This window comes from Gobio gobio (assembly GCF_949357685.1).
Source record: "Gobio gobio genome assembly, chromosome: 18".
Lineage (NCBI taxonomy): Eukaryota > Metazoa > Chordata > Actinopteri > Cypriniformes > Gobionidae > Gobio > Gobio gobio.
In genome coordinates, this window is record NC_137111.1 from 18,156,540 (window position 1) to 18,180,544 (window position 24,005).

General features: G+C 37.6%; 1 protein-coding gene across 1 annotated transcript in view; it reads left to right on the forward strand.

The window, feature by feature from the left end:
* Positions 1-4,096: 4,096 nt before the first annotated feature.
* cnnm1 (cyclin and CBS domain divalent metal cation transport mediator 1) overlaps positions 4,097-24,005 on the forward strand; it is a gene marked incomplete at its 3' end in the record, with an annotated part of 41,346 nt that continues 21,437 nt past the window's right edge. Inside the window, exons 1-5 of the mRNA XM_079841921.1 lie at positions 4,097-5,600; positions 18,531-18,674; positions 21,655-21,795; positions 22,027-22,196; positions 22,364-22,463. Coding sequence (XP_079698047.1) covers positions 4,157-5,600; positions 18,531-18,674; positions 21,655-21,795; positions 22,027-22,196; positions 22,364-22,463 — 1,999 coding nt within the window. The 5' untranslated portion in view covers positions 4,097-4,156. The remainder of the gene's footprint in view (positions 5,601-18,530; positions 18,675-21,654; positions 21,796-22,026; positions 22,197-22,363; positions 22,464-24,005) is intronic.

Here is a 24,005-nt window from a genome sequence, read left to right on the forward strand (position 1 = left end):
CTTTATTTTAAGATTCAGTCCTCTTGCGTGAGTGATTGTGACAAATAGTTAATGACTGCCTTAATACTTTTACTCAAAAATAATAAAAAATTGTATATTAGCTATGTCTGGTTTGACAGATGAACATTGCACAGACTCTTCAAGTGATATGAAATAAATGTTTTGTTTTTTCGTCTTCGCTGACCCATTTACAACTTGATATATTGATATGTTGATGCGCACAGTTATTGGTAGCCTATACAGTTATTCAACGTGTAAATATGAGGTTTTCCTCAAAGGAAAAGGGCTAATTGATAAGTAGGCTATCCAGTCAACAATATTTTTTTTGTATTCTTATTGGAAGGGAAATAATAAAATACGTTAAAGAATAAAATACAAAACCTATAATTATAATAACCGTTACACATTTATAGGGGGGAAATATATTGTCTCCGAAAGAAAAGAAAAAAAAACACCCGATGAAATATTAGCTAATAACCCGTTCATCTTTATTTTATGATAATGTGTTTTTTGTAATTATCCACATCGGGACTCGTGTCAGGCAAACTGTAGCATTAAAAAATCACGAAAAAAAGAAAAGAAAAAAAAAACTCAGGCCTAATAATTTCATGAAATATACATTGAGCTATTATTCATCTCGTGAATTCCTCGCGGGTCTTTATGTCTGAAACTATATCTTTTTGAAATATTCGTTTATAAAAACACACCAGCTCGAATTAGTTTTCCATCTTTTCGATAATTGTACAGAGTAAACTATAAATATGAACCATTTAAATATAGCCTAATTCCGGTGCAACACAGATCTGACAGTTCTTTTTTTTCTTTTCATTTTGCATTTATGAAATGTGAATTTAAAATGCTTAACATATGGTTCAGTCTTTAAAATTTCGATTTTACTGCATTTAATTTGCCATGACAAACCATCCGGCATGCGATCATCTCTACTTGTGATTGACTTGTGATTGTGATTCTAAATCTGAGACGTGCACAGATCAATATACAATAATAACTCTGTCACCTGGCTCGTGATGTCTAATAACGGGAACCATGCGATTTTTTTCTTCTGTGACTGAGACTTTGGCCTAAAATTCCGCGCGTCTTGCGACAGTCCACTAACTCATCCGCGTTCTGCAGAGAATAAAACAAAACAGAAAGAAAACAAGGCTCTGAGCTGTTTTTACAGTATATTTCTTGGCAGTGAACCAGACAGGGCGCCTCTCTTTAACCTCGGATTTATGACAAGATTTATCAAGTTTTATATGAAAATCTTTTGAAGTGCATTTGTAGTTTTCTAAAACTGGAACTCACCGTTTTAGAGACTATTGGGTGCATGCAAGTAGGCTATGTCAAATAGGTTTTACAGTCAGGAATTTAAAGTCAGGAATGTACCGTGTTCTTTATAGTTTTATGTAAAACAAAACAGTAGTCAAGAAACTGTGCATCTGTTACTCCCCTTCTAAGAGGGAAAAAAAACAGTGCAAGTTTAAAACTTTCCTATTTTTTTTTTAACTGTAACTGTAGGCTATGCTTCCGTAGCTATTTTTAGAATATCCTAAATAATGAATTCCTGCTAAAATACACGTAACATTTACATTCATTATTTATTTAATGCCCTTAAGAAAAAAAAATCTGCTTAAAAGTTTGTTTATGAAATAGATCATATTTACGCGCATTATTAATGATTAAAATGACAAGAGTATAGGCCTATGCTGACGATGCGACGAGAAATATTTAAAAGGTAATGACTGATGCTGCGTTATAGCTATACAATATTATTACAAATATGTTTGCTAATTTGGTCGTGCAATTTGTAAAAGTTAATATTGGCTAAATAAAACAAAACAACACGTCGCCATTTTCAGGTACTATTAATATAATAAAAGGTAAATGTCCACTCACCAAGTTCAGGAAGACTATTAATGTCCAGCCGAAATATAAAATAAAAATTTTATTTGCAGCAGAAATAAAACAGAATTATATGAAAGCAACCATTTTAGTAATCTCCTAATGCATGCATTTGATTAAACAACTAAATAATATGCACTAAAGAATGCATTGTGTGTGTATATATATATATATATATATATATATATATATATATATATATATATATATATATATATATATATATATATATATATATATATATATATATATATATATATTCTTTGTATATTATTTGTGCTGTGATTTTCCTTCTTCTCACATAACAATAGAAAATATAGTCTTATATAGTGAAACCATCCGAGCACGGCACTCCCACTGTTTCCAAAAAGGCTCCTGAAGGACGTGCAACATTTCAACTAAATGGACCATCAATATTTTATTAGTTAAAAGTTTCCTGAGCCTGCTAACTGTCCCGTGAGCCCTCCGTGCAGACCCCCGTCAAGGTCAAGGTTTTACATACGGGTCCCTCTGAATATTGACGAGCCGTGGGCAATATGAGAGAGAGAAAGATGAAGAAAAAAAAAAACTCTCCACATATTTGTCTCTGATTTACGAGGTGGAAGCGAGTGATGCTGAGCAGACGAAAGTGGTTAGCACACACAGCCAAACATCTCCAATTTCTTCTTTTTCTTATAGTTTTATCTTACCCATAAACTGTTCAGAATGGCGTTCCACTGGCTGTCTGCTTTAGGCCTGGCTCCAAACACTCAGGGAATACAAATAAGTGTTTATGAGACCACAACTTATTGTTTCACCCTGCTATTGGCGAAGAGAGTTTTGTGACATTTTGAAGTAATATAACAAACATCCCACAGAACGAATTCCTTGCTTTTGGGAACGAAAAACGGAATTCAAATTAATGAAGAGTGTGTTATAAAATGTGATTGAGAACTTAGTTCAATCTTATTTACAAACATGATTAATAGCCCCCCCCCCACACACACACACACCGAGGTCTATGTGTTTTGTATGCATGTTTTAATATATTTAGAGCCATTTTATGAAGGAAATTTTTTTTTTTTTTTACTTTATCATTTATAAAACGATAAAGTAACATTTCTATAGCCTACGTTATTCTCATGTTATATTTGTGAAGTCGTTTTGCGAAAATAAAATTTTACATTTTATGCCATCAATCATATAGAACAATATCACTTGTCTAGAAGTTTCCATCATTCAGTGGAATTCAGTTATGGAAGTCGAGTGATAGAGTGCCACCGTGTGGTGAAGACTTTCAATTTCAATTTTTGCATTGAAATTGAAACAAAGACAATAATTTTATGTATGTTATTGGGCATAAAAATAGAGTGAAAATAGGTATGGTGGGACACTCTCTTATAAATGTGTAATTTTAAAATATAATCCATCTATGTAATTCCAAACTGGATTAATATAATGCTTATTAATACAGAAAGTGAATTAAGCTTAAGTATAGGCCTACTACTTGTATTCACCCCAATGTCTACCAAACGTTATGTTAAATCCTCAGGAGGAATTCTGCATTACATTCACTATAAGAATAATATTTATTTTATTATTTTTTTGCAAATGCAATACTTGTGATGCAGTGAAATTCATGCATTCATAAGGCCACTGTCCAAATCAGTACAAAAGAGGACATGCAATACAGTGCAATGTATTGTAATTACACAATATAATAAAATAGGCAGATATCTTGGACCTTGTATTCCTGGTTTACTAATAAAACAATATGAGCATTTTTCAATATTAAGGCCCATAAACCCCCTAGAGTCATCCAATACAAAAAGAGCGAGCTTTTCTCTGATAACTTTTATTATTAAAAAATATGACTTTGTATTATACCTAACAGACAGTGTTTAATGTTCATTCAAAATAGTTCAAATGCATTTTTAAGAAAGTTCTATACATCTGTCCACCAACCTTCTAGGTTCACAGCTGTTCAGCAGCTATATCGCATCTCTGGCCACACTGTAAACAGTAGTAACCTGCAATTGTCTATCGGATTTCACCCCAGTTCATTTAAATGGTTACCTTTTGTCAATGCAGTTCTTCTGGACTGTACATTTCCTGTTTGCTCCTAGTATTGCAGCCCTGCTGCAACGCGTCATGACGTCACTGCGGTGTCATTTTTATTTACACGAGACTCCAGCTGTTACACTGACTCGGCAAACAGAGTCGATATGTGTGTCCGTGGGTGTGTATCGTCGCCACGTGATCTAGCTCGCCAATGTCCTTCTACAACCCACTCAGCATCATGGCTGCGGATGCTGCGGATGCTCTCCTCCCGCACCGCATCCCCGGACCATGCCTCCTGCCCCTGCTCCTCCTGATCTCCTCCGCTCTCCCCACACTGAGCCACGGGCTGCTGGGCTTCCGGCCGGAGGACACGGGAGGAGATCTTTTCGTGCAGGAAGGGCTGCTGAAGGCCACCGAAGGGACGCGGTTCATGTTACGCGTGTACTATGCAGCATCCCCGCAGAGGTTCAACCGGACTGTCAGCAGCTTCGGCGGCACAGCCGCGCCGTGGATCGCCTTCATAGAGGAACCGGAGCCGGGCAGAGAGGGGCAGGTGCATCCCAAACGCAACTTGTGCGTGGAGGAAAGCGCTAGGAGCTCGGACATAGAGCTCCTCGGCTCTTTCAAGTCAGCCTCCAGTCAAAACTCCATCCTGGTGGAGTTGCTCGCCAAAGACCTCCGGAGAGGAGAGAAAATCAAGTATTACTCCATGTGCGCATTTGACGGGATCAAGTGGGAGCACTACCGGACGCGCGACTTCTGGCTTGCGGTGGTGGAGCGGCCGCCGCAAGCGGACGGATGGCTGCAGGCGGGTCTGTCGGTGCTGCTGCTGGCGCTGTCCGCGCTCTTCAGCGGGCTGGTGATCAGCATGCTCGCGCTGGACCCGGTGGAGCTCAGAGTGCTGCAGAACAGCGGCACGGACAAGGAGCAAAAGTACGCGCACAAGATCGAGTCGGTGCGCAAACACGGCAACTACGTCCTGTGCACCTTGGTGCTGTGCAACGTGCTCACCAACACTTTCCTGGTGGTATGGATGTGCCAGATCCTCGGATTGACGCCCGTCTCCACTGCAGCGTGCACTTTTCTCATCTTCTTCATCGGAGAGATCTTTCCCCACTCTGTAGCGTCCAGACACGGGCTGGCTATCGCGTCTAAAACCGTATGGCTGACCAAGATGCTGATGCTGCTGACTTTCCCCATCACATATCCCATCAGCAAACTCCTAGACAATATGCTGCACCAGGAAATCAGCAACTTCTACACCCGTGAGAAGTTACTGGCTATGCTGAGAGTTACTGACCCGTATCATGACCTGGTGAAAGAGGAGCTGAACATCATCCAGGGAGCTCTGGAACTCAGGAGCAAAACGGTGGAAGATGTGCTGACCCCTCTCAACGACTGCTTCATGCTGGCCTCGGATGCCATCCTGGACTTCTACACCATGTCAGACGTCATGCAGAGTGGATACACTCGCATTCCTGTGTTTGAGAACGAAAGGTCTAATATTATTGATATTCTGTTTGTCAAAGATCTGGCCTTTGTTGATCCAGATGACTGCACCCCGTTAAAAACCATCACTCAGTTCTACAAGCACCCGCTTCACTGTGTCTTTAACGACACCAAACTGGATGCAATGCTGGAGCAGTTCAAGAAAGGTAAGAATTCTGTTGCACTCTAGACGTTCTAACAAGTGATACAGACTGAGAAGAAGGAAAGGTATAGTTCACACAAAAATGAAATTCTCTCTTCTCAAAAAGATATTTGAAATAACATTGAGGTCTAAACAACATTGCAGCCCATTAACTTTTATTGTATGAACAAAAACATGTTTCAAAATATCTTATTTTGTTTTTTTTTTCACACAGAATAAATATATGCATACAGGGTTGCAAAACCACGAGTGGAGTAGCCTATATGATGAACTGTCCCTTTAAGAATACACTACAGTGGCTGTGCATGGGAGAACATACTGTACTTCATGAAATTATAGATGAAAATCTGCTGGTGATGCATTGCCCTCTGGCTATGTGGTCTATATATTTCATATTTGACATTATAGTTTTAAAATACTTTGGACTCTTTGAGGTTTTATTAGGCATTGCACATTAAGGATTTAGCATCAGCCTCATCTTTACAACCTCAGTTGACATCTGCAGAGTGGCTAGAGGCTGGACTTGAATAATTTGAATTCGTTCCTATGGCAACCACCTTAATTCTGTCATCATTACTTACAGTTCGCCACGACAGCAGGGATTGTTTGCACGCAGACAAACATGCTTTGACACACTTTTTTTGGTCCTGAAGCTGCATAAATTACTAATGTCAAGCATTGAATGCAGGGATGAATACAGTTTTCTCTTGATGCTGCCTTGCACAAATCCTAGACAGTGATGTGATGTGTTCTGACACCTGGTATGAAATCATACTTTGGCCTTTGCTGCATCACCGTGGCAATTACGTAATGATGTCTTACTGAGATTGATAGCGTTTTCTAAAGGCACAGAGCAGCAGCAGGGTGCAGAATGCCATAATTCAGCATAATGCAGTAACCTGTCAGATTTACCACTCTCGATGGGCACAAGATTCACCAGATTTACCATCCCCGCAGGGCACAAATGTTCACACGCAGTAAAATGGTAAAGGGATCATCAACAGTATCAGTTCCATAACCGCTGTAGAAATCCAGGGCGGTTTAAGCAAAGTCCCAGACTAAAAATAGGATTTTTTTTAACACAGACTGACATCGCTCTGCACTTTAACCCTGAATTGAGTTTAATCTTTGTGCAAGGCTTCAATTTATTTTCTCCCACACAGCAGAACTGTCTGAGAGAATTCATTAAACTTAGCACTGAGGTCAAAGTTCGTCTAGAGGATTGCTCTCATTTTCATTAATCGCTCCATTCAAATAAACATTCCTGGGAACTGTAAAGGATATGGAGTATAAGTGTTGTTGATGTTCCCTGTTAGAAAACAAAATGTGCAAAAATTGTATCTACATGGGTACAAGAGCTTGTCACTGGGGCAGTGCCCTTAAAGGGATATTTCACTTTCCCATCATTTACTCACCCTCAAGCCATCCTAGGTGTATATGACATTCTTCTTTCAGACGAATACAATTGGAGTTATATTAAAAAATGTCTTGGCTCCTCCAAGCTTTATGATGGCAGCCCAAAATTTGAAGCCCAAAAAAGTGCATCCATTCATTATAAAAGTAATCCACATGCTCCGGGGGGTTAATAAAGGCCTTCTGAAGAGAATCAGTGGCTTTGTGTTTAGAAAAATATCTGTATTTAACACGTTATAAAGTCAATAAGTACACTCTAAAAAAAAAAAGGTTCTATATTGCACCAAAAATGGTTCTTGGCTCGTAATCATAGGGGAACCTTTTTTAGTGCTATATAGCACCAATTTTGGTGCTTCAGTGGTTCTTCAGCGGTTCTTCAGCGGTTCTTCAGAGGTTCTTCAGCGGTTCTTCAGAGGTTCTTCACCGGTTCTTTGACTAAGGTGCTATATAGCACCTCTGAAGAACCGCTGAAGAACCACTGAAGCACCAAAATTGGTGCTATATAGCACTAAAAAAGGTTCCCCTATGATTACGAGCCTTTTTTTTTAGAGTGTAAAATATCTAGCTACCGGCGGACCGCCTTCCGTATTCAATTTAGGAAGAAAGTGTAACGCCTCTCGCTGTTCAAAATGCTCACACTACGTCCGATGTCATCGTTGCACCAGTTACGCTTTTTTCGTAAGTTGAATACGGAAGGCGGTCCGTCGGAAGCTAGATATTTTACTTTATAACTGTTAAAGGGATAGTTCGCCCAAAAATGAAAGCTGTCATTAATCTCTCACCCTCATGTCGTTCCGAACCAGTAAGACCTTCGTTCATCTTCGGAACTCATATATATTGGATGAAATCCGAGAGCTCTTAGGCCCCTCCATAGACAGCTATTTAATGAACACTTTCAAGGCGCAGAAAGGCAGTAAAAACATCATTAAAATTGTCCATGTGACTCCAGTGGTTCAATAATGTAATGAAGCGACAAGAATACTTTTTGTGAGCAAAAACAATCAAAAATAACTTTATTCAACAATTTCGTTCTAGCCTGTGTCAGTCTGCTACACAGTTTATGTTGGTCAGCTCCTGCATCAGCATCACACGCATGCGTCTTGGTGCTCACTTGAACAGCATCGGCTGACGTACCAAAAAAGAAAAGTGCCCTTGTGCAGAATTGCTTGAGTTTTCTGTGATTTTAAGAAAATGGAAAGACCTGTTAGAGATTAAGTGTTTAAGGTTATTTGAACATTTAAAAGAGTTTGTAGAACATATATATATATATATATATATATATATATATATATATATATATATATATATATATATATATATATATATATATATATATATATATATATATATATATATATACAATTTTTTTTTTTTTTGCTTACCATTGTGGTGAAGAGTTGAGCTTGTGGTTAGGTTGTGAGTAGCTGTTGTACACACAAGTACATATCCAGTGAATGATTGATTGCGAGGGGTATAGAACTGATGAACATATGTAGACTATGTTAATGATGTGCTGGCCATCAAACTATAATATAATAATATAAGGTATAATTTATTTATACTTTCTATAAAAACTAATGGCCAACACAACACTTGTTCACATGCCAAGTATAACATTTGTAACATGCAATGATCAAGTTAAAAACTTCTCATCACTGGCGTTAGCACAATAACAGCTCATTAAAAAACAGTATAGATTTATGTCTCGTAGCCACCCACAGCCTAACCTCACTTCACAATAATGGTAACATCAAAAATGTACATAAAATAAACTCTTTTAAATGTCAAATATAACTTTCCCTTTACCAAAACACATTAAACAGCGCTAAATTTCAACATTTACTTTCCTGATCCATCACTATGCAAAGCATGCTGGGAACTAGAAATCCCCTTCCCAGTTTCAGTCAAGGCAACAGCAAGGAATCACGCAGTCCCAACACAAATGGTTTATGTTGACGTTTTACAAATGTAAGTTAATTTAACGTAATACAATTGAGTGTAAATGACAATTAAGTAAAAAAAAAAAAAAAGATTGTGTTGTTTCAACTTATTTTATTTAAAGTGCCCCTATTATGGATTTTTTGAAAATGACCTTTCATGTAGTGTGTAACATAGCTCTAAGTGAATGAAAATATCCCGCAATGCTTTAAATCTGAAAGTGCACCATAAATATAAAGTTATTGTCTCTCAAAAGTAAGAGTCGACTCTTGAGTCAATCGCAAGCTGTTTCGTTGTTACGTCAAGACGAAACATAAGCATATTGCCTGTCCACTTATTGCACGCGCATTGTGTTTCATATTGTGTAGGTATCTGGCTAACCGGCTAACTCACGTTATTACTGTCTTACTGAAATACTACTTGAAATCAGCTGTGGGCCACTATTACCTAAAACTGTGTCTATTAATGCAGATTGTCTGTCGTTCTTACTACTTTACTTTACTGAGTAAAGATAAAGGATGAAGCAAGATTTGTTTTGCAAACTTTAATGTCACATCAGTCATTCACATTAGTGCTTGGCTAACGTATGTGCTGTTATTGATACAGTTCCCTCATGTGCACTGCAATAAATTAGAAACACAGACAAACACACACATGGGTTTGTTGATGGACGCACACTTGTTAATGTTGATGGTGAGGAATTACAGTTGAAACATCTCATAATGTACCTCGAACTGAGTAGCATCACTGAGAAATGTCCTGCTCAAGGTTCGGGTTGATAGTTTGTTCAATGTTTCATCATCGATTCAGACTTGCACTGGGATTGATCTAAAAACGTCATCATCGTTACTGTCTTAACAGTGTGTACAATCGCTGAGCTTTAAGAAGCCTCCGCACGGAGCTGGAGTTCAGTTATGGTAATGGCGTTTAGCTTCCTAAATACACGCTTTACGCAGTAGACCAATCACAACAGACTGGGCAATCTGACCAATCAGAGCAGGGTAGGCTCGTGGAAAGGAGGGATTTAGAGAGACTGATTCATCTATCGAGTCGTTTGAGAATCATTTAACATATTATGAGCGTCACGGCATTTGTTTCCAGGCGGACCGCTAAAGAACGCAGCACTCGTCTCATCCTGTAGAATTCAACAAACACAGATGACGACTTCAAAACTCCTGAAGTGTTTCCAGAAAAGTGGGCCATATGCATCAGACGTTCAGCTAACAGTCCGTGGGCGTGACGTCTGAGGCTGAGACTAGCTTGATTGTAACTCTACACCCTTGTCTCATTTAGTTTATGGGGTTCTTTGAATATGCAAACTAGCCCCGCCTCCACTCACTCAAACCAGCTCAGAGATCCACTAGTTGACGATCACACATTTATGTGATTGGTTACAAGGTAGTTTGTGACGTCAGAAACACCAGCGATTTCGAAGCGCCTTTTTGAGACTGTCTTTGGTTCACTGCAGTTTTTAGGAGAAATCATTCAGCAATGGTTCTGACTTATGAATTTGCACATGTTTTTTTATTTTTTATTAAAGCATATTAAAACACCACATAGACAGATAAACAACATTAAAAGCTTGATTTTCACCAGAGGGGGGCTTTAAAATAGCAGTTTTTCAGTGTAAATAGTTATACTTAGTGCAAATAGTGGCAGACACTATTTTGCACCGCAGTGCATTGAGGTATATAATATAATATTAAATTCAGTGTATATGATTGTATATTTATTAAAATAATAAATGAATATTGCCTTATTGGGACATTACTTCCCTAAAGGATCCCTAAAGCCCTCCCCGACCTACTCCTAACCCTAAACACTTTATTCCCACTCTTAAATACCAGTTAGTTAGGCACTTTATTTCAAATACGTTATGTTAAATAAATGCCCCTCAGAGCTGATAGGCGATGGGAAAAGGGAGATGAATGAGTTCGGAAAAAGGCGGATCAAAAGCTAAAGCCACCCGCATTACTCTCCACACCAACTGATCCTGAAATCCTTGTAATTTTACCTGTTTCAATCAGACAATGGCGGTTAGTGTAAATAGCCTGTGCCAACAAGGTCGGCTATTTGCACCTTGTTTACTCACCCTCATGTAATTTCAAATACACACAGTGTACGTATGTTGTTTTTTTCATGGAAATATTTTTTTTTAAAACATATGATAGTTCACTGTGGTTGTTAAAAAAAAATGACCAAATGAGCAATGAGCTTCAAAAATGGCCATAAATTTGCTAGTGCAACACCATTTTGCCTACTGCGTAAAGACTTGGGTTGGGAAAGACATGGAAGGATGTGTAAATCAAGTGGTGTCATTTTTTGGGTGAACTATCCCTTTAAATGAAAGTCCCTCTGAGTTCTTGTCTGTACAGAAACATCAGGGCAGATTAGCTGCAGCAGTGACCTTTTGGTCCAATCAGTGTCTCAGCTTGGGACCATATGGACAAAAAGAGAGAGAAGAGGATCTGCTTCCTCACACTGTGATAACCCAGCCTATCACTCTTTGAAGCCTCTGCCTCCAGTGAACATATTACAGCAGGGATAATGAAATATGCAGGCTCAACCTTTCCGTCTCCAGTCAGTAAAATAAGGCAGATGCTGAACAGCAGGTAAAGGTGAAGTTGAATAAAATGACCTTTTTCTGAAGACTGTTACTGAGTGGTAAAACTGTCAAAATGTAGCAGTTATTTAAAAACAGTAAAGCCATGATTTCTTTCAGCACATGACACATATAAAATGCTAAATTTAAAACATACACTGGTAATTTGCTATGTAAAAGAAACGTCTTAAAGAAACAGTTCACCTAAAAAAGGAAAAATCAGTCATCATTTACTCACCTTCATGTCATTCTAAACCATTATTTCTTCTCTGGAACAAAAAAAAAGAAGACAATTTTTAAATAGTTTTTGACTAAAAAACATATCAAAACGTGATTAATTTAGAAACAAGAAATCATCTTGATCATCATTTGGATGTCAGCCTCCACTATCGTTTCCTGTTCTAACTCTGCTGGTCTTTTTTATAAAGACAAAAGCCCATAAAACACATTTCTGTCATGACAACAGAAGATTTTGGCATGGTAATCGATATGACAATATGCTTCTGCTGCATATTAAGCTAGTACAATGCTATATCAGATATGTACAATAACAATTGGAGAAATAAATAACATTACGATGTCCAGAAATCAATTACAATAGCACATTAAGTTTAATGTATCAACATAGAACTTGTTTAATTCTTACGTCTATAATACAGTATATTGTTAGTCCCGAGATTCTTCACGTTAGTACATAAATACATAAATCCGCATACACCATTCACATTCCCGGTCTGGTGGTAGAAGAGTGTCCGGGTTCTAATCTGCCCTCGTACAATGTATTTTACTTTATTGATTTATTTTCCTCATTAAAATCAAAGATGTTCATTAATGATTGCATATCAAGAGCAGGGACATGTTTGTGTGCATTTTGTTCAACCCAATCTCACGGCAATTCGTACATATTTTACGAGGTGGCTAATTTGTACTAATTCTTCGCACCCGCCCCACCCACAAATTACGCCTATGCCCGCAGCAGATCTATACAGGTGGAGCTGGGGGAGGTGGAGGGTTTCTGAAAGTGCGCTGCAAACTGCTATAGCAAATGTTGACCAAGTATTTGAACAGCAAGCTCATTGGCTACTAATACAGCAGGAACCAATCAGCTGCACCATATAGAGAATGATGTGATTGCTCTATAATAAGTTAAGTACCCATCAGCATGCGCTATCTAGAGTTTCATGAAAAAACTTTATATTTTAAAAGGACCAAGAACATAAATGGCATGCCCATTGTAAGGTTGAGTCATGTTAGGACAAACCAACATATACATTTTCTAAAATATAATTATAACAATGTTTGAACAGTAGCTGACACCAAATTTAGGTGGTTTTCCGTAAGGACATTGTGACAACCATTCGTACAAAGTTTTGTGTCAGTATGCAAAAGCACTTTAAGCAACAGCATCCCTTCTGTTTGACATTTGATAACAATTCGATAGGAATTTATGCAGAGAATGGTGCTGAAACCCAAAAATCTTACTGCTCAGGTTGCTGAGGCTTTGTCTGAAAATAATCTGGTTTGTTCAGAATTGGGAAGACTATCGAACTATTTAAAATAGTTTATTAAAAGTTGCAAAAAATCTAGTTGTGTAGAAACTGAAACAACTCCAAGGAATGAATGGAAGAATTTAGTATCTATTGCATTCACTAGTTCAGAAAATATGTGAAATTTTGAACTATTGGTGGTGCTTGAGAATTATAGGTGTTGCCATAGACACCAATGCACAAAACATAAAACAATAAGAAAAGTAACAAATACAATAGGTGCCTACATATCTTTAGTACTTGGCCCCCAAAAATCATTGAAATTACTGGATCGATAGCTATGTAATTCTTTTTTCTACCTGTATTCTGAATGAATAATCTGACTTTACACATACTGAACACATAAACATTACTAAAAACATAAAACAAAGTAAATAATTCATCTCAAGATCAAATGCATCATGCATACAAGACAAATACACACACAAACACATGTCTGGTTCACATCTTTGTGGGGACTCTCCATGTCATAATGTTTTTTATACTGTACAAACTGTATATTCTATCCCCTTACACTAACCCTATGCCTAAACCTCCCCATCTGCATTTTTTAATACATTTTTTCTTTTTTTTAAACTCATCCTGTATGATTTATAAGCTTGTTTCCTCATGGGGACCTCAATTTAGGTCTCCACGATGACACGATGAGTCAGTTTGCATTCAAATCCCCACCGGGATAGAAAAACATGAACACACACATACCGTACATACCTAACCCAATGATCCACAACCTTATGACCACCTGTCTTATATGTTGTTGGTCCTCCACGCCCTGCCAAACAGTGCCGACCCACCAAGGAATGGACTCAAGACCCCCCTGAATTCAGTGTCCTGTGGTATCTGGCACCAATCATTTCCAATGGATGAGACTTATTCATCCAGTGCATCCCACAGATTCAATCATCTGAGGAATTTGGAAGCCAAGGCAACACCTTGAACTCTTCATCATGTTCCTCAAACCATTCTTGAACAATGTGTAGCATGGTGCATTATCCTGCCGGGATAGCCTTTGTTGCCCTTCTGCATCAATGAGCCTTGGGCCGGTTTGTGGTTTGTCCCTCCTCAGACGTCTGTAGGTAAATTCTCACCACAGCTGACCAGGAGCAACCCACAAGCCTTGCCGTTTCAGAGATACTCTTGCCATAACAATTTGGCCCTTGTCAGAGTCACTCAGATCTTTACTCCTGCGTCCAACATGTTTTCTACAAGAAATGATTGTTCACTCACCATCTAATCTACCCAGACCTTGACATGCCTCACCTGTGAGTGGTCATAATGTTTTGGCTCGTCAGTGTACATACATGCACATATCTATCTCCATATCACCTAACATGAATCATGTATTTACTTGCATTCAATTTTACAAGCTCTTTTGAAGAAACGTAGAAAACAGTCAGGCATTTCCTTCATCAGTTCTCCTGTGTTTTTCTTTCCATTTTCAGCTACGCTGTGCTTTATTTAGCATTCCTCACCATACCGCTCTGCTATGCATCACATGAGTAGAGTATAGTGCCAGCTTTAACGAGTTCATTTGCTGGCACAGCAGCCGAGGGAATCGCAGGGACATCCGTGAGGGCTCAGACCCCACGGCTCCGCGTGTGCGCGTGTTATATAATAGCGTCGTGATGTAATGCAGTTCCCTGCACATCAGCTTTGAGGAGTATCGTGCCGAGTGCTGCATTGCCCTTGCTCTCCACCTGACTCCTGCAGAATTCTTCCCTTTCCCTCAGTGTGCACCGCTACCATGGAGACCACAGTGAGAGAAAGGCTTTAGGTTCTCTCTATCAAAGGTTGAGGATTATATCATTTAATCCTCTCCGCTTGAAATGATATTTCAAATCTAATGATAAACAGAAATGCCAGCTGGGATGTTTTGTTTGTTTCATTGTTTCTGTCTGGGTATTCAGTGAACAAAATTGTATGAGCAATATTGTATGATTATGCTTCAGATTATGAACTTTCATAAACAGTTTATTGAACAGGGTCATATATGGTGCCAATATATATTTAATTAAATGGAATCAAAGTTTTTTTGCTTTTAGTATGAATATGTTAGCCTTACTGTTATCTATAAGCTATTGTGCTCCAAAACAATGACAAAGATATTTGCATTTAGAAGATATAAGCATTCAAAACTTATGATGCGTCTCATTTCGGAGGCTGCATCCTACAGAGGTCGCATTTGAGGGCTGCATAAGTCATCAATGATGTCTTATTTAAGAAAAGTAACCGTGATAAAATTGACTGTTATTCCTTTTGAGGTGTGAAATGCTGTAGTTTCTTTCTTACTTCAGAATCTAATGGTTACTTTTCTTAAATGAGACTGCCTCAATGACGTATGCAGCCTTCAAATGCAACCTCTGGAGGACGCAGCCTTCGAAGTGAGACGCAGCTTTAGTCTCACACTTCCTCCAATATGGACCAATGATATCACTCTGCACTTCAGCTTCTCATTAGATTTCCTGTCCAATCAAATTCTCTAGAATCTGAAGCGTCTCGCCCCTTACATTATAAATAGACGCTGAAGGCTAAAATTGGGTACTTGTTCACACATTTACTATTTTCTACATGGTGAGTGGCACATAGTGCACTATATAGGGGATAGGGAACGATTCAGACAGTGTAAATATGCTTTCCATTGGGGCGAATTAAGTCTGGTTTCAAGTTACACGAGCCGCTGCTGCATGCACACAGTCTGCTCCGGTCCAGAGACACGATAACACAGAGTGGACCATATGCGCCGGTGTCGGTGCAGACCAGAAAACGCATCGGACCCATTTTAATTCTGCACAGAATGCTATTTTAAATTGATATGGAGGAGATTAGTGGGAGAAATGGTTTAAATATTAGGAGGAAACTGCGGCTATTTAAAAAAGGGGAGGAGCTGTTCGATATGTCTGCCCTGTCTTCCTGTTTCAGTGGAAATTACATCAACACATTGAATGTTTCAAGGCACTTCAGTGGGCTTTTAACAGTACCCAATTTCAATAACAGACTATTTGCAAAACTGCATTACATTACGTGAGAATGATAAATCAATCTGCCGAAATGACCAGACTTAAACTAGTGGTTTCTAATGCTGGGACTACTCAGAAGGATCTGCTAAACATTGAATAGCCATTGTTAACATGATATTACATTCAAATCCATTGAAATTGAGATGGTACATCTCAAGGGGTTAATCCTAAATAAACATGTAGATAAATGTATTCATTTATTGGACGTCACAAATGTTGTGGAAGTACAGAACAAATCAATTAAAATTATTGTTAAATGTTTTTAAAAAGTCTCTTATGTGCACCAAGGCTGCATTTATTTGACCAAAAATACAGTAAAAATAGTTGATATTGTGAAAATATATATTAAAATGTAATTTATTCTTGCGAATTTTCAGGATCATTACTGCAGTCAGAAATCATTCTAATATGCTGATTTGGTGCTCAAGAAGCTTTCTTCTTATTATCAATGTTGAAAACAGTTGTGCTACTTAATATTTTGGAAACCATGATACTTTATACAGTTGCAAGAAAAAGTATGTGAACCGCTGGCAGAATCTGTGAAAATGTGAATAATTTTAACAACATAAGAGCGATCATACAAAATGCGTTGTTTTATTATTTAGTGCTGTCCTGAATAAGATATTTTACATAATTTTTTTTTACATATATTCCACAGAACAAAAAAATAGCTGAATTTATTAAAATTACCCATTCAAAAGTTCCCTGGATGATCCACGGTTGTTTTTTTGTTTTGTAAGGGTTGTTCATGAGTCTCTTGTTTGTCCTGAGCAGTTAAACTGCCCAATGTTCTTCATAAAAATCCTCCAGGTCCTGCACATTCTTCGTCTTTTGCATATTTGAACCCTCTCCAGCAGGGACTGTATGATTTAGAGATCCATCTTTTCACACTGAGTACAATTGAGGGACTCAAACACAACTATTAAAAAAGGTTGAAACATTCACTGATGCACCAGAAGGAAACACAACGCATTAAGAGCTGTGGGGGGGGGGGGGGGGTGAAGAGGTCCAAATTTTTCTTATTTTGTTTAAATATATATATATATATATATATATATATATATATATATATATAAATCATTTAGTCCTTCAGAAGCAACAGAAGATACTTGTATGTTTCCCGGAAGACAAATGAAGTACAATTTACCTTGATCTTCAAATTCAATATGTTTTCACCCCGCGGCTCTTAATGCATCGTGTTTTCTTCTGGAGCATCAGTGAATGTTTCAACCTTTTTTAATAGTTGTGTTTGAGTCCCTCAATTATCCTCAATGTGAAAGGATGGATCTCAAATTCATACAGTCCCTGTTGGATAGGGTTACAATATGTAAAAGATGCTGGAAAACTGAAGAATTTAAAAAATCTGAAGAACGTTGGACAGTTGAACTGCTCAGGACAAACAAGAGACTCATGAACAACCATCACAAAACACAAAAACAGCCGTGAATCATCCAGGGAAACACACACAGTATTGAGAATCAGTGGTTCATAAACTTTTGAATGGGGTCATTTTAATAAATTCATAAATTTTTTTGTCTCGTGCACTATATGTAAAAAAAAAAATATGTTAAATATCTTATTCAGGACAGTACTAAATAAAAAATAAAATTGCATTTTGTATGATCTCTCTTAAATTATTCACATTTTTACAGATTATGCAAGCGGTTCACATACTTTGTCTTGCAACTATCAGGATGCCTTGATGAATAGAGACTTCAAAACAACAGCATTTATTTAAAAATCGAAATCTTTTGTAACATTATACATCTCTTTACTATGACTTTGGATCAATTGAATTAATCCTTGCTGAATAAAAAAAATTTACATACCCCAAACTTGTACCCCAAAATTGTAATAAAAAACAGGAAATGTGATTATTTTTAATTCATAATAATTTAATGAAATGGGGGAACATGAACTAATGAAAAGGACAATAATGCCTTAGCAGCAAATTCCAAGTTTTTATCTTGGTCAGTTTTATCATCAGTGCCTCAGGGATTCCCAAACCCCATTGCATAATCCCCCAGCTCTGTTTACATAAGGTCAGGTCTGGATCTTCAGAGCTGTCATAGTTAATCTCTTCATGAGCCTTCATTTCAAGCACTCTTTATTGCATGCGACAAAGCAAAAACTCCTGCGACAAAGCAAAAAGACTCTCTGCACCTGAAACCGCACATACGTACAAGCATCCAAAGGGTAAAACAAATAGACAGGGCTTCATTTACTAAAGCTATGTGACTATTGATTTTGCACACTTTGCCTAATAACTTTATTGATTCATGGATTGATTTAATAGCACTGCAATTTTGTGAAATGAGCTTTAGTATGTTTTAAATGAGGATAATGAGCATACAATTAAATGCCAATTGCATATCCTGCCATGATGCTCCTATATGTCTTTCTCTGGCACTGTAAAGGGAAATCTCATTTGGCTATCGTGCAGAGGGTCAATAATGAAGGGGAAGGAGATCCTTTCTACGAAGTCATGGGCATCGTCACTCTGGAAGACGTCATCGAGGAAATCATCAAATCTGAGATTGTGGACGAAACGGACCTTTATAGTAGGTGTTTAATATTTCTGTTTAATTTTCTCTGTCACACTCATGCAAATCCTTAGCCTCATCTTGCCATCATTATTAAATCTTCAGATGAACATTCAAACAGCTAAAAGTTTCAAAAATAGTGAAATATAAGAAGAATATTTCCTCTAAACAGCCATCGCAGAGCATTTGGCTGAGTGAAACCCTGCCGATATCTGCTGCTTCCCCATGCATAGTCAATAATTCTGTGACCCTGTTGCAAATAATTACCACATTAATTGGATTCCATAACTCTGTGTTATTTGTCTTCTGGCAAAGCCTATTCTCTGCAATTAACAAATTGCTTTTAATTATATTAACAGTGCTAAAAAATAGGGGGAGACATGTTGGGGACAATATTGCGCTACTCCCTAAGTAACTAATTGCGTTAGTTACTTTTGATAGAAAGTAATGCGTTACGCTACTTTTGATTTTTCACACCTGGGATGAGCTAGCTTTTTAGTTTTAATAACAAAGATAAATAAATTCTTATTTTCTTATTATTCTTATTATTCTTATTATTATTATTCTTATTCTTATTAAATTTTTGGAGAATGTAAAGTCCCTTTTACACCAAAAGTGAAATGATCCTTGACCCAGCGCACACAACGCCTCTACACTTTCTCCCGATTTCTCACAACACAGTGACGGAAGAGCGGTCGGTCAAAAAAGGGGAAAACATTGTATTACTTATTTGGAAAAAGTGACAGAAATATTTTGTTGTAAATAAGTAATGTGTTACTTGAAAAAAGTAATCTGATTACATAACTCACGTCAAGGCTGTAAACATGCGTGGGAACCAATGTTTTTTTTTGTTTTGTTGTTGTTTTCTGTGTTGGGAATGGGGTATTAGTTTTATTTGTTTACTTGAAGGATTTAAATGATTGAAGGATTAAAAAGGATTTAAGGAAATAAAGAAAAAGAAGTAAGAAAGGTAAAAGTTCCAGTTCCATTGTAGTTATGAAGTAAACTATTAGCAAATAATATACATTTTAAATATGCACACATTCACTTTCATAATCATCCAGGTGGATGCTGTACATTGGTGGTGTTTGAGGAGTTTCCCCCTTCGATATGTAAAGAGCTTTGAGTACCCAGAAAGGCGCTATATATAAACTTAACAAATTATTAGTATTATTTTGTCTGCCTAATATGTAAAAATGCCAAACGTTTTTTGTCACGTCAAATTCAGATTTAGATAAATTATGTCATTTTTTCAATTTAAAACGGTGATTCATTAAAAAAATGTCAAATAGTTTGCATCACTTGATATTACTCTTGGTCGCTCGAAGTTTTTATCGTAAAACAGTTTATTACAAATATCAAAGCTGCTGTCCGTAACTTTTTTGTGTTCAAGATTTACAAAAATTATATGTTGAGAATGTACAACATGAATTCATTTCCCGTGTTTTTGTCTTACCCTGAATCATTTTGGTACACTTATAATAAGTGTTTATATTGGGACTATTTCAGACCGGTCTGGTAGGAACCGCTGCGGAGGAGCACAGTCCCTGCGACTCGCCATAGACATAAACAGAGAGAAGTAGCTCCGGCTGCAATGTTCTTCCACAAGACGCATGTAGTTCTGTTTATTAACTGCTAGAGCACAAAAAGTTACGGATTGCAGCTTTAAATGTTTAGGAGGAACAGTAAGCCCCGCCTTCTTTGATTTGATTGGCCACCTCACTCATTCTGACAGTGACGAGCGTTGTTAGACCGCTGAGGCAGACCAACTTAGAAATTTAACATTTTACTTTTGTCATGCTAGCAACAAACAGAGCGGTGTGTAATGCAGAGCAGCGGCAGTAATATCATTTCGCCATTTTCTAATTATTGGGGTGGGACTTGTCACCCTCAATGTCTATGGTGGTTATGGCCCTGACTCTCGTTACTTAGTGCATTACCCCTAATTACACGTTTTTCTGTGAATATTTCTTAATCTAGCTTGAAAAGTTAATTTAACTTAAAGTTATGACTATTGAACATTTTCACAGTTACAGCCCAGGAACAAAGTTATAGTTATTAATACCATTTTGACCTTCTGTGACCAGGGCCATAAGCAGGGTTTTATAATCACAGAGGTCCCAAATTTGAGCTTTAGGGGGGTTCAGGGCTCCCCCAAGAAAATAAAAAATTATCTGATATACATATGTCCATTTCAAGACTTTTGAAAACTTATAGAAGTTTAAGTTTACCGTAAAGCAAATGTACTGAACTAAAAAAAAAAATTTTTTATACAAACTGTCTATATTTTCTATAACATATATTTAACAAAATAATTTGGATTCTAAAACTGATAGAAATCAAAGCCATATATCTTACCAAGTTGTGTCCAAATTTGAAGCTGATTTCACACAAATTGTGCCCACTAAAAGGTTTTAAACTACTGTTTCCATGATGACAAAAATATGTGATGGACATACAATACAATACAATACAATACAAAAAGACAATAAAAAAGCATGCCTAGTGTCCCGCTACTGGGACAATGACAGTTAACACGCTACATATTACTACTTAAAACAATTCTGTTATGCTTGAGTTTTAAAAATATGTATTTAATTTATTCAATAAACATTTAAAAAAGATCATTTGAAATGGCAATAAAAGGGGGACACTTTCCAATACAATTTTGCAATAAAACTTCAGTACAAAATAAACTGAAATACCAAATATGAGAGTTGATATATTATTCTTGAAGATAAAAAGATAAAAAGATAAAAAAACGTAACCCTAAAAAAAATAGTTGCACGTTAATTCCAATCAAGTGTCTGAGTCTTTTTTTGGCACAACTTTTACTGTTATTATTTATTGATTTACAACGTCTGGCTAATTATTTAAGTTGACCTATTTTACACACAAAAAAAATCAAGGCTAAACATCTTAACTCTATGCTCTCTTTCACTGCTTATATTGGTTTGAGGTAATGCCTACATAATACATTGCTGTTGTGTCTTGGCAGCTGATAACCGTACAAAGAGGAGAGTGTCTCACCACGAGAGGAAACAGCAAGATTTCTCCATATTCAAACTGTCAGACAGTGAAATGAAGGTCAAAGTTTCACCACAGCTTCTTCTCGCGACACACCGCTTTCTAGCCACAGGTAATCTTTGTCAACTTTATTAATGAACAATTTAAGTTTAATAGAATTTGAAAGTTGTTTTAAGTTTAAAGCACATACAATACGGGGCCAAAAGTATGTGGCCACAATCATTTGACAATAGTGTATCTATACTCATTTGGCGCAGCATCAAAAATTCATCCATAAATGGTGAAGGAACATAATACTGTGCTTCACTGTCATTGATTCTTTCTGTTCCCTTCCTGTCGGTAGAAGTAGAGCCTTTTAAGCCAACGCATCTCTCAGAAAAGATCCTTCTGCGACTGATCAAGCACCCGAGCGTTGTGCAGGAACTCAAGTTTGATGAGAAAAACAAGCGATCACCAAAACACTACCTCTTCCAGCGCAACAAGCCTGTGGATTATTTCATCCTAATATTGCAGGTACAGCACTACAAGCTTTGAAATACATTTCAAAATGTCTATGCAAAAATAAAAGCATTTTCACTATTGGGCCCCACTGTAGGTAGAGTAAAAATGCTACTTTGCTCAGTTTTCCTTAATGCAAACAATGCAGTATAAATGTGTGATCCATCTGTCTTTGGCTGCAGGGTCGAGTTGAGGTAGAGATCGGTAAAGAGGGACTAAAGTTTGAAAATGGCCCGTTCACATACTACAGTTTACCTGCTATCATGACCATCCTACCCACAGGTTTGTTTACTGATTCAAAGTGCCCCTATTATGCTATTTTAAAGATTCCTTTAGAGGTCTTTTGCAAGAGCCTTACATGCATTCAAGGTCAAAAAACATTTAAATTTTCTCCTAATATACATTGCAGCATCCACTTTTTTCTCACAGTGTCTGAAACGGTTTGATAAAGGATTGGTCTCTATAAACCCCTCCTTTCCAAAAGCCTACTCTGCTCTGATTGGTCAGATGGCCCAATCTGTTGTAATTGGTCTACCTCTTACAGCACGTGTCGGAAACGAAACACCCATGTCTGAATTTCAGCTCCGGAGGCTTTCCACTTCTGTACAATGGAGTGATACAAACAGTAATGATGGCATCAGAGCCATTGCAAGGGCAAAGTTCATGTTTTTGTCCTTACTGAAAATACTTCAAAATACCTTTTGAAATACTTTAATAGTTAAAAGACTAAATGTCAATCTAAAAAGTCTAAATAGTTAATCTAAATGTGAGACTATGTGTATTGATTTTGTATGATTCTGGCCGCTTTTGAAATGGGTCAAACCATAGATATTACCTAAGAAGTAAATACACTAGAAATGTCAGGGGCTGGAACCATCACTGGACTCTGGTCAGGGGCTTGAGTGAATGTGTGTGTGGCCTTGACACACACAAATGCTAGAGTGCATCCCTCTCCGGCTTGAGCTCAGGAATTTCCCTCACTGGAAGGGACTCTGATATTTCTCTCACTGGATGGGACTCAGGAATTTGTTTCAATAGACCAGACTCAGGAATTTTTCTCATTGGAACGGACTTGGCGATCCCACTCACTGGAACAGACTCTGGAATTTCTCTCACTGGAACTGACTCTGGAACTCCTCTCACTGGAATGGACTCGGGAATTTCTCAGACTGGAACAGATTCAGAGATTACTCTCACTGGAACGGACTCAGGAATTTCCCAGACTGGAATGGACTCGGGAACTCCTCTCACTGGAATGGACTCTGGAATTTCTCAGACTGGAACAGATTCAGTGATTACTCTCACTGGAACGGACTCAGGAATTTCCCAGACTGGAATGGACTTGAGAGCAGACTCTGGATGTGGGAACTTGAGAGGTGACGATTTCTTAGCAATGGTACTGCAGAACAAGTGTAGCCTATTCTATCTCTAGATATTTTAAACATTTTTAAATCTGAAAACTCCAGAAACCAACAAAATAGTCAGACATCCTTTATGTTCACAGAGGAAAACAACTGAAAAACGCTGGTTGTTCTCTCCAAACTGTCTGCTTGATTACTGATTGCAAATCACTTCAGGTGATTCAGTGAGAGAGCAGTCCAAAAGAATGCGAGTGGATTCAGACTGTTTTGCAAACACGTTTGACCAAATCATAATTTAAGCGTAAAAAATATGTACGCAGTTCAGTTACACAGCTTTTAAACTATATATACGAAGCGAAGCAAAATTCTTACATATCCACAACACAAACAAGCATTGTTCATCACTATAGCAACAGTAGACCGCCATTTCTATAGCAACCCCCCCCCCCCCCCAATCTAGGCA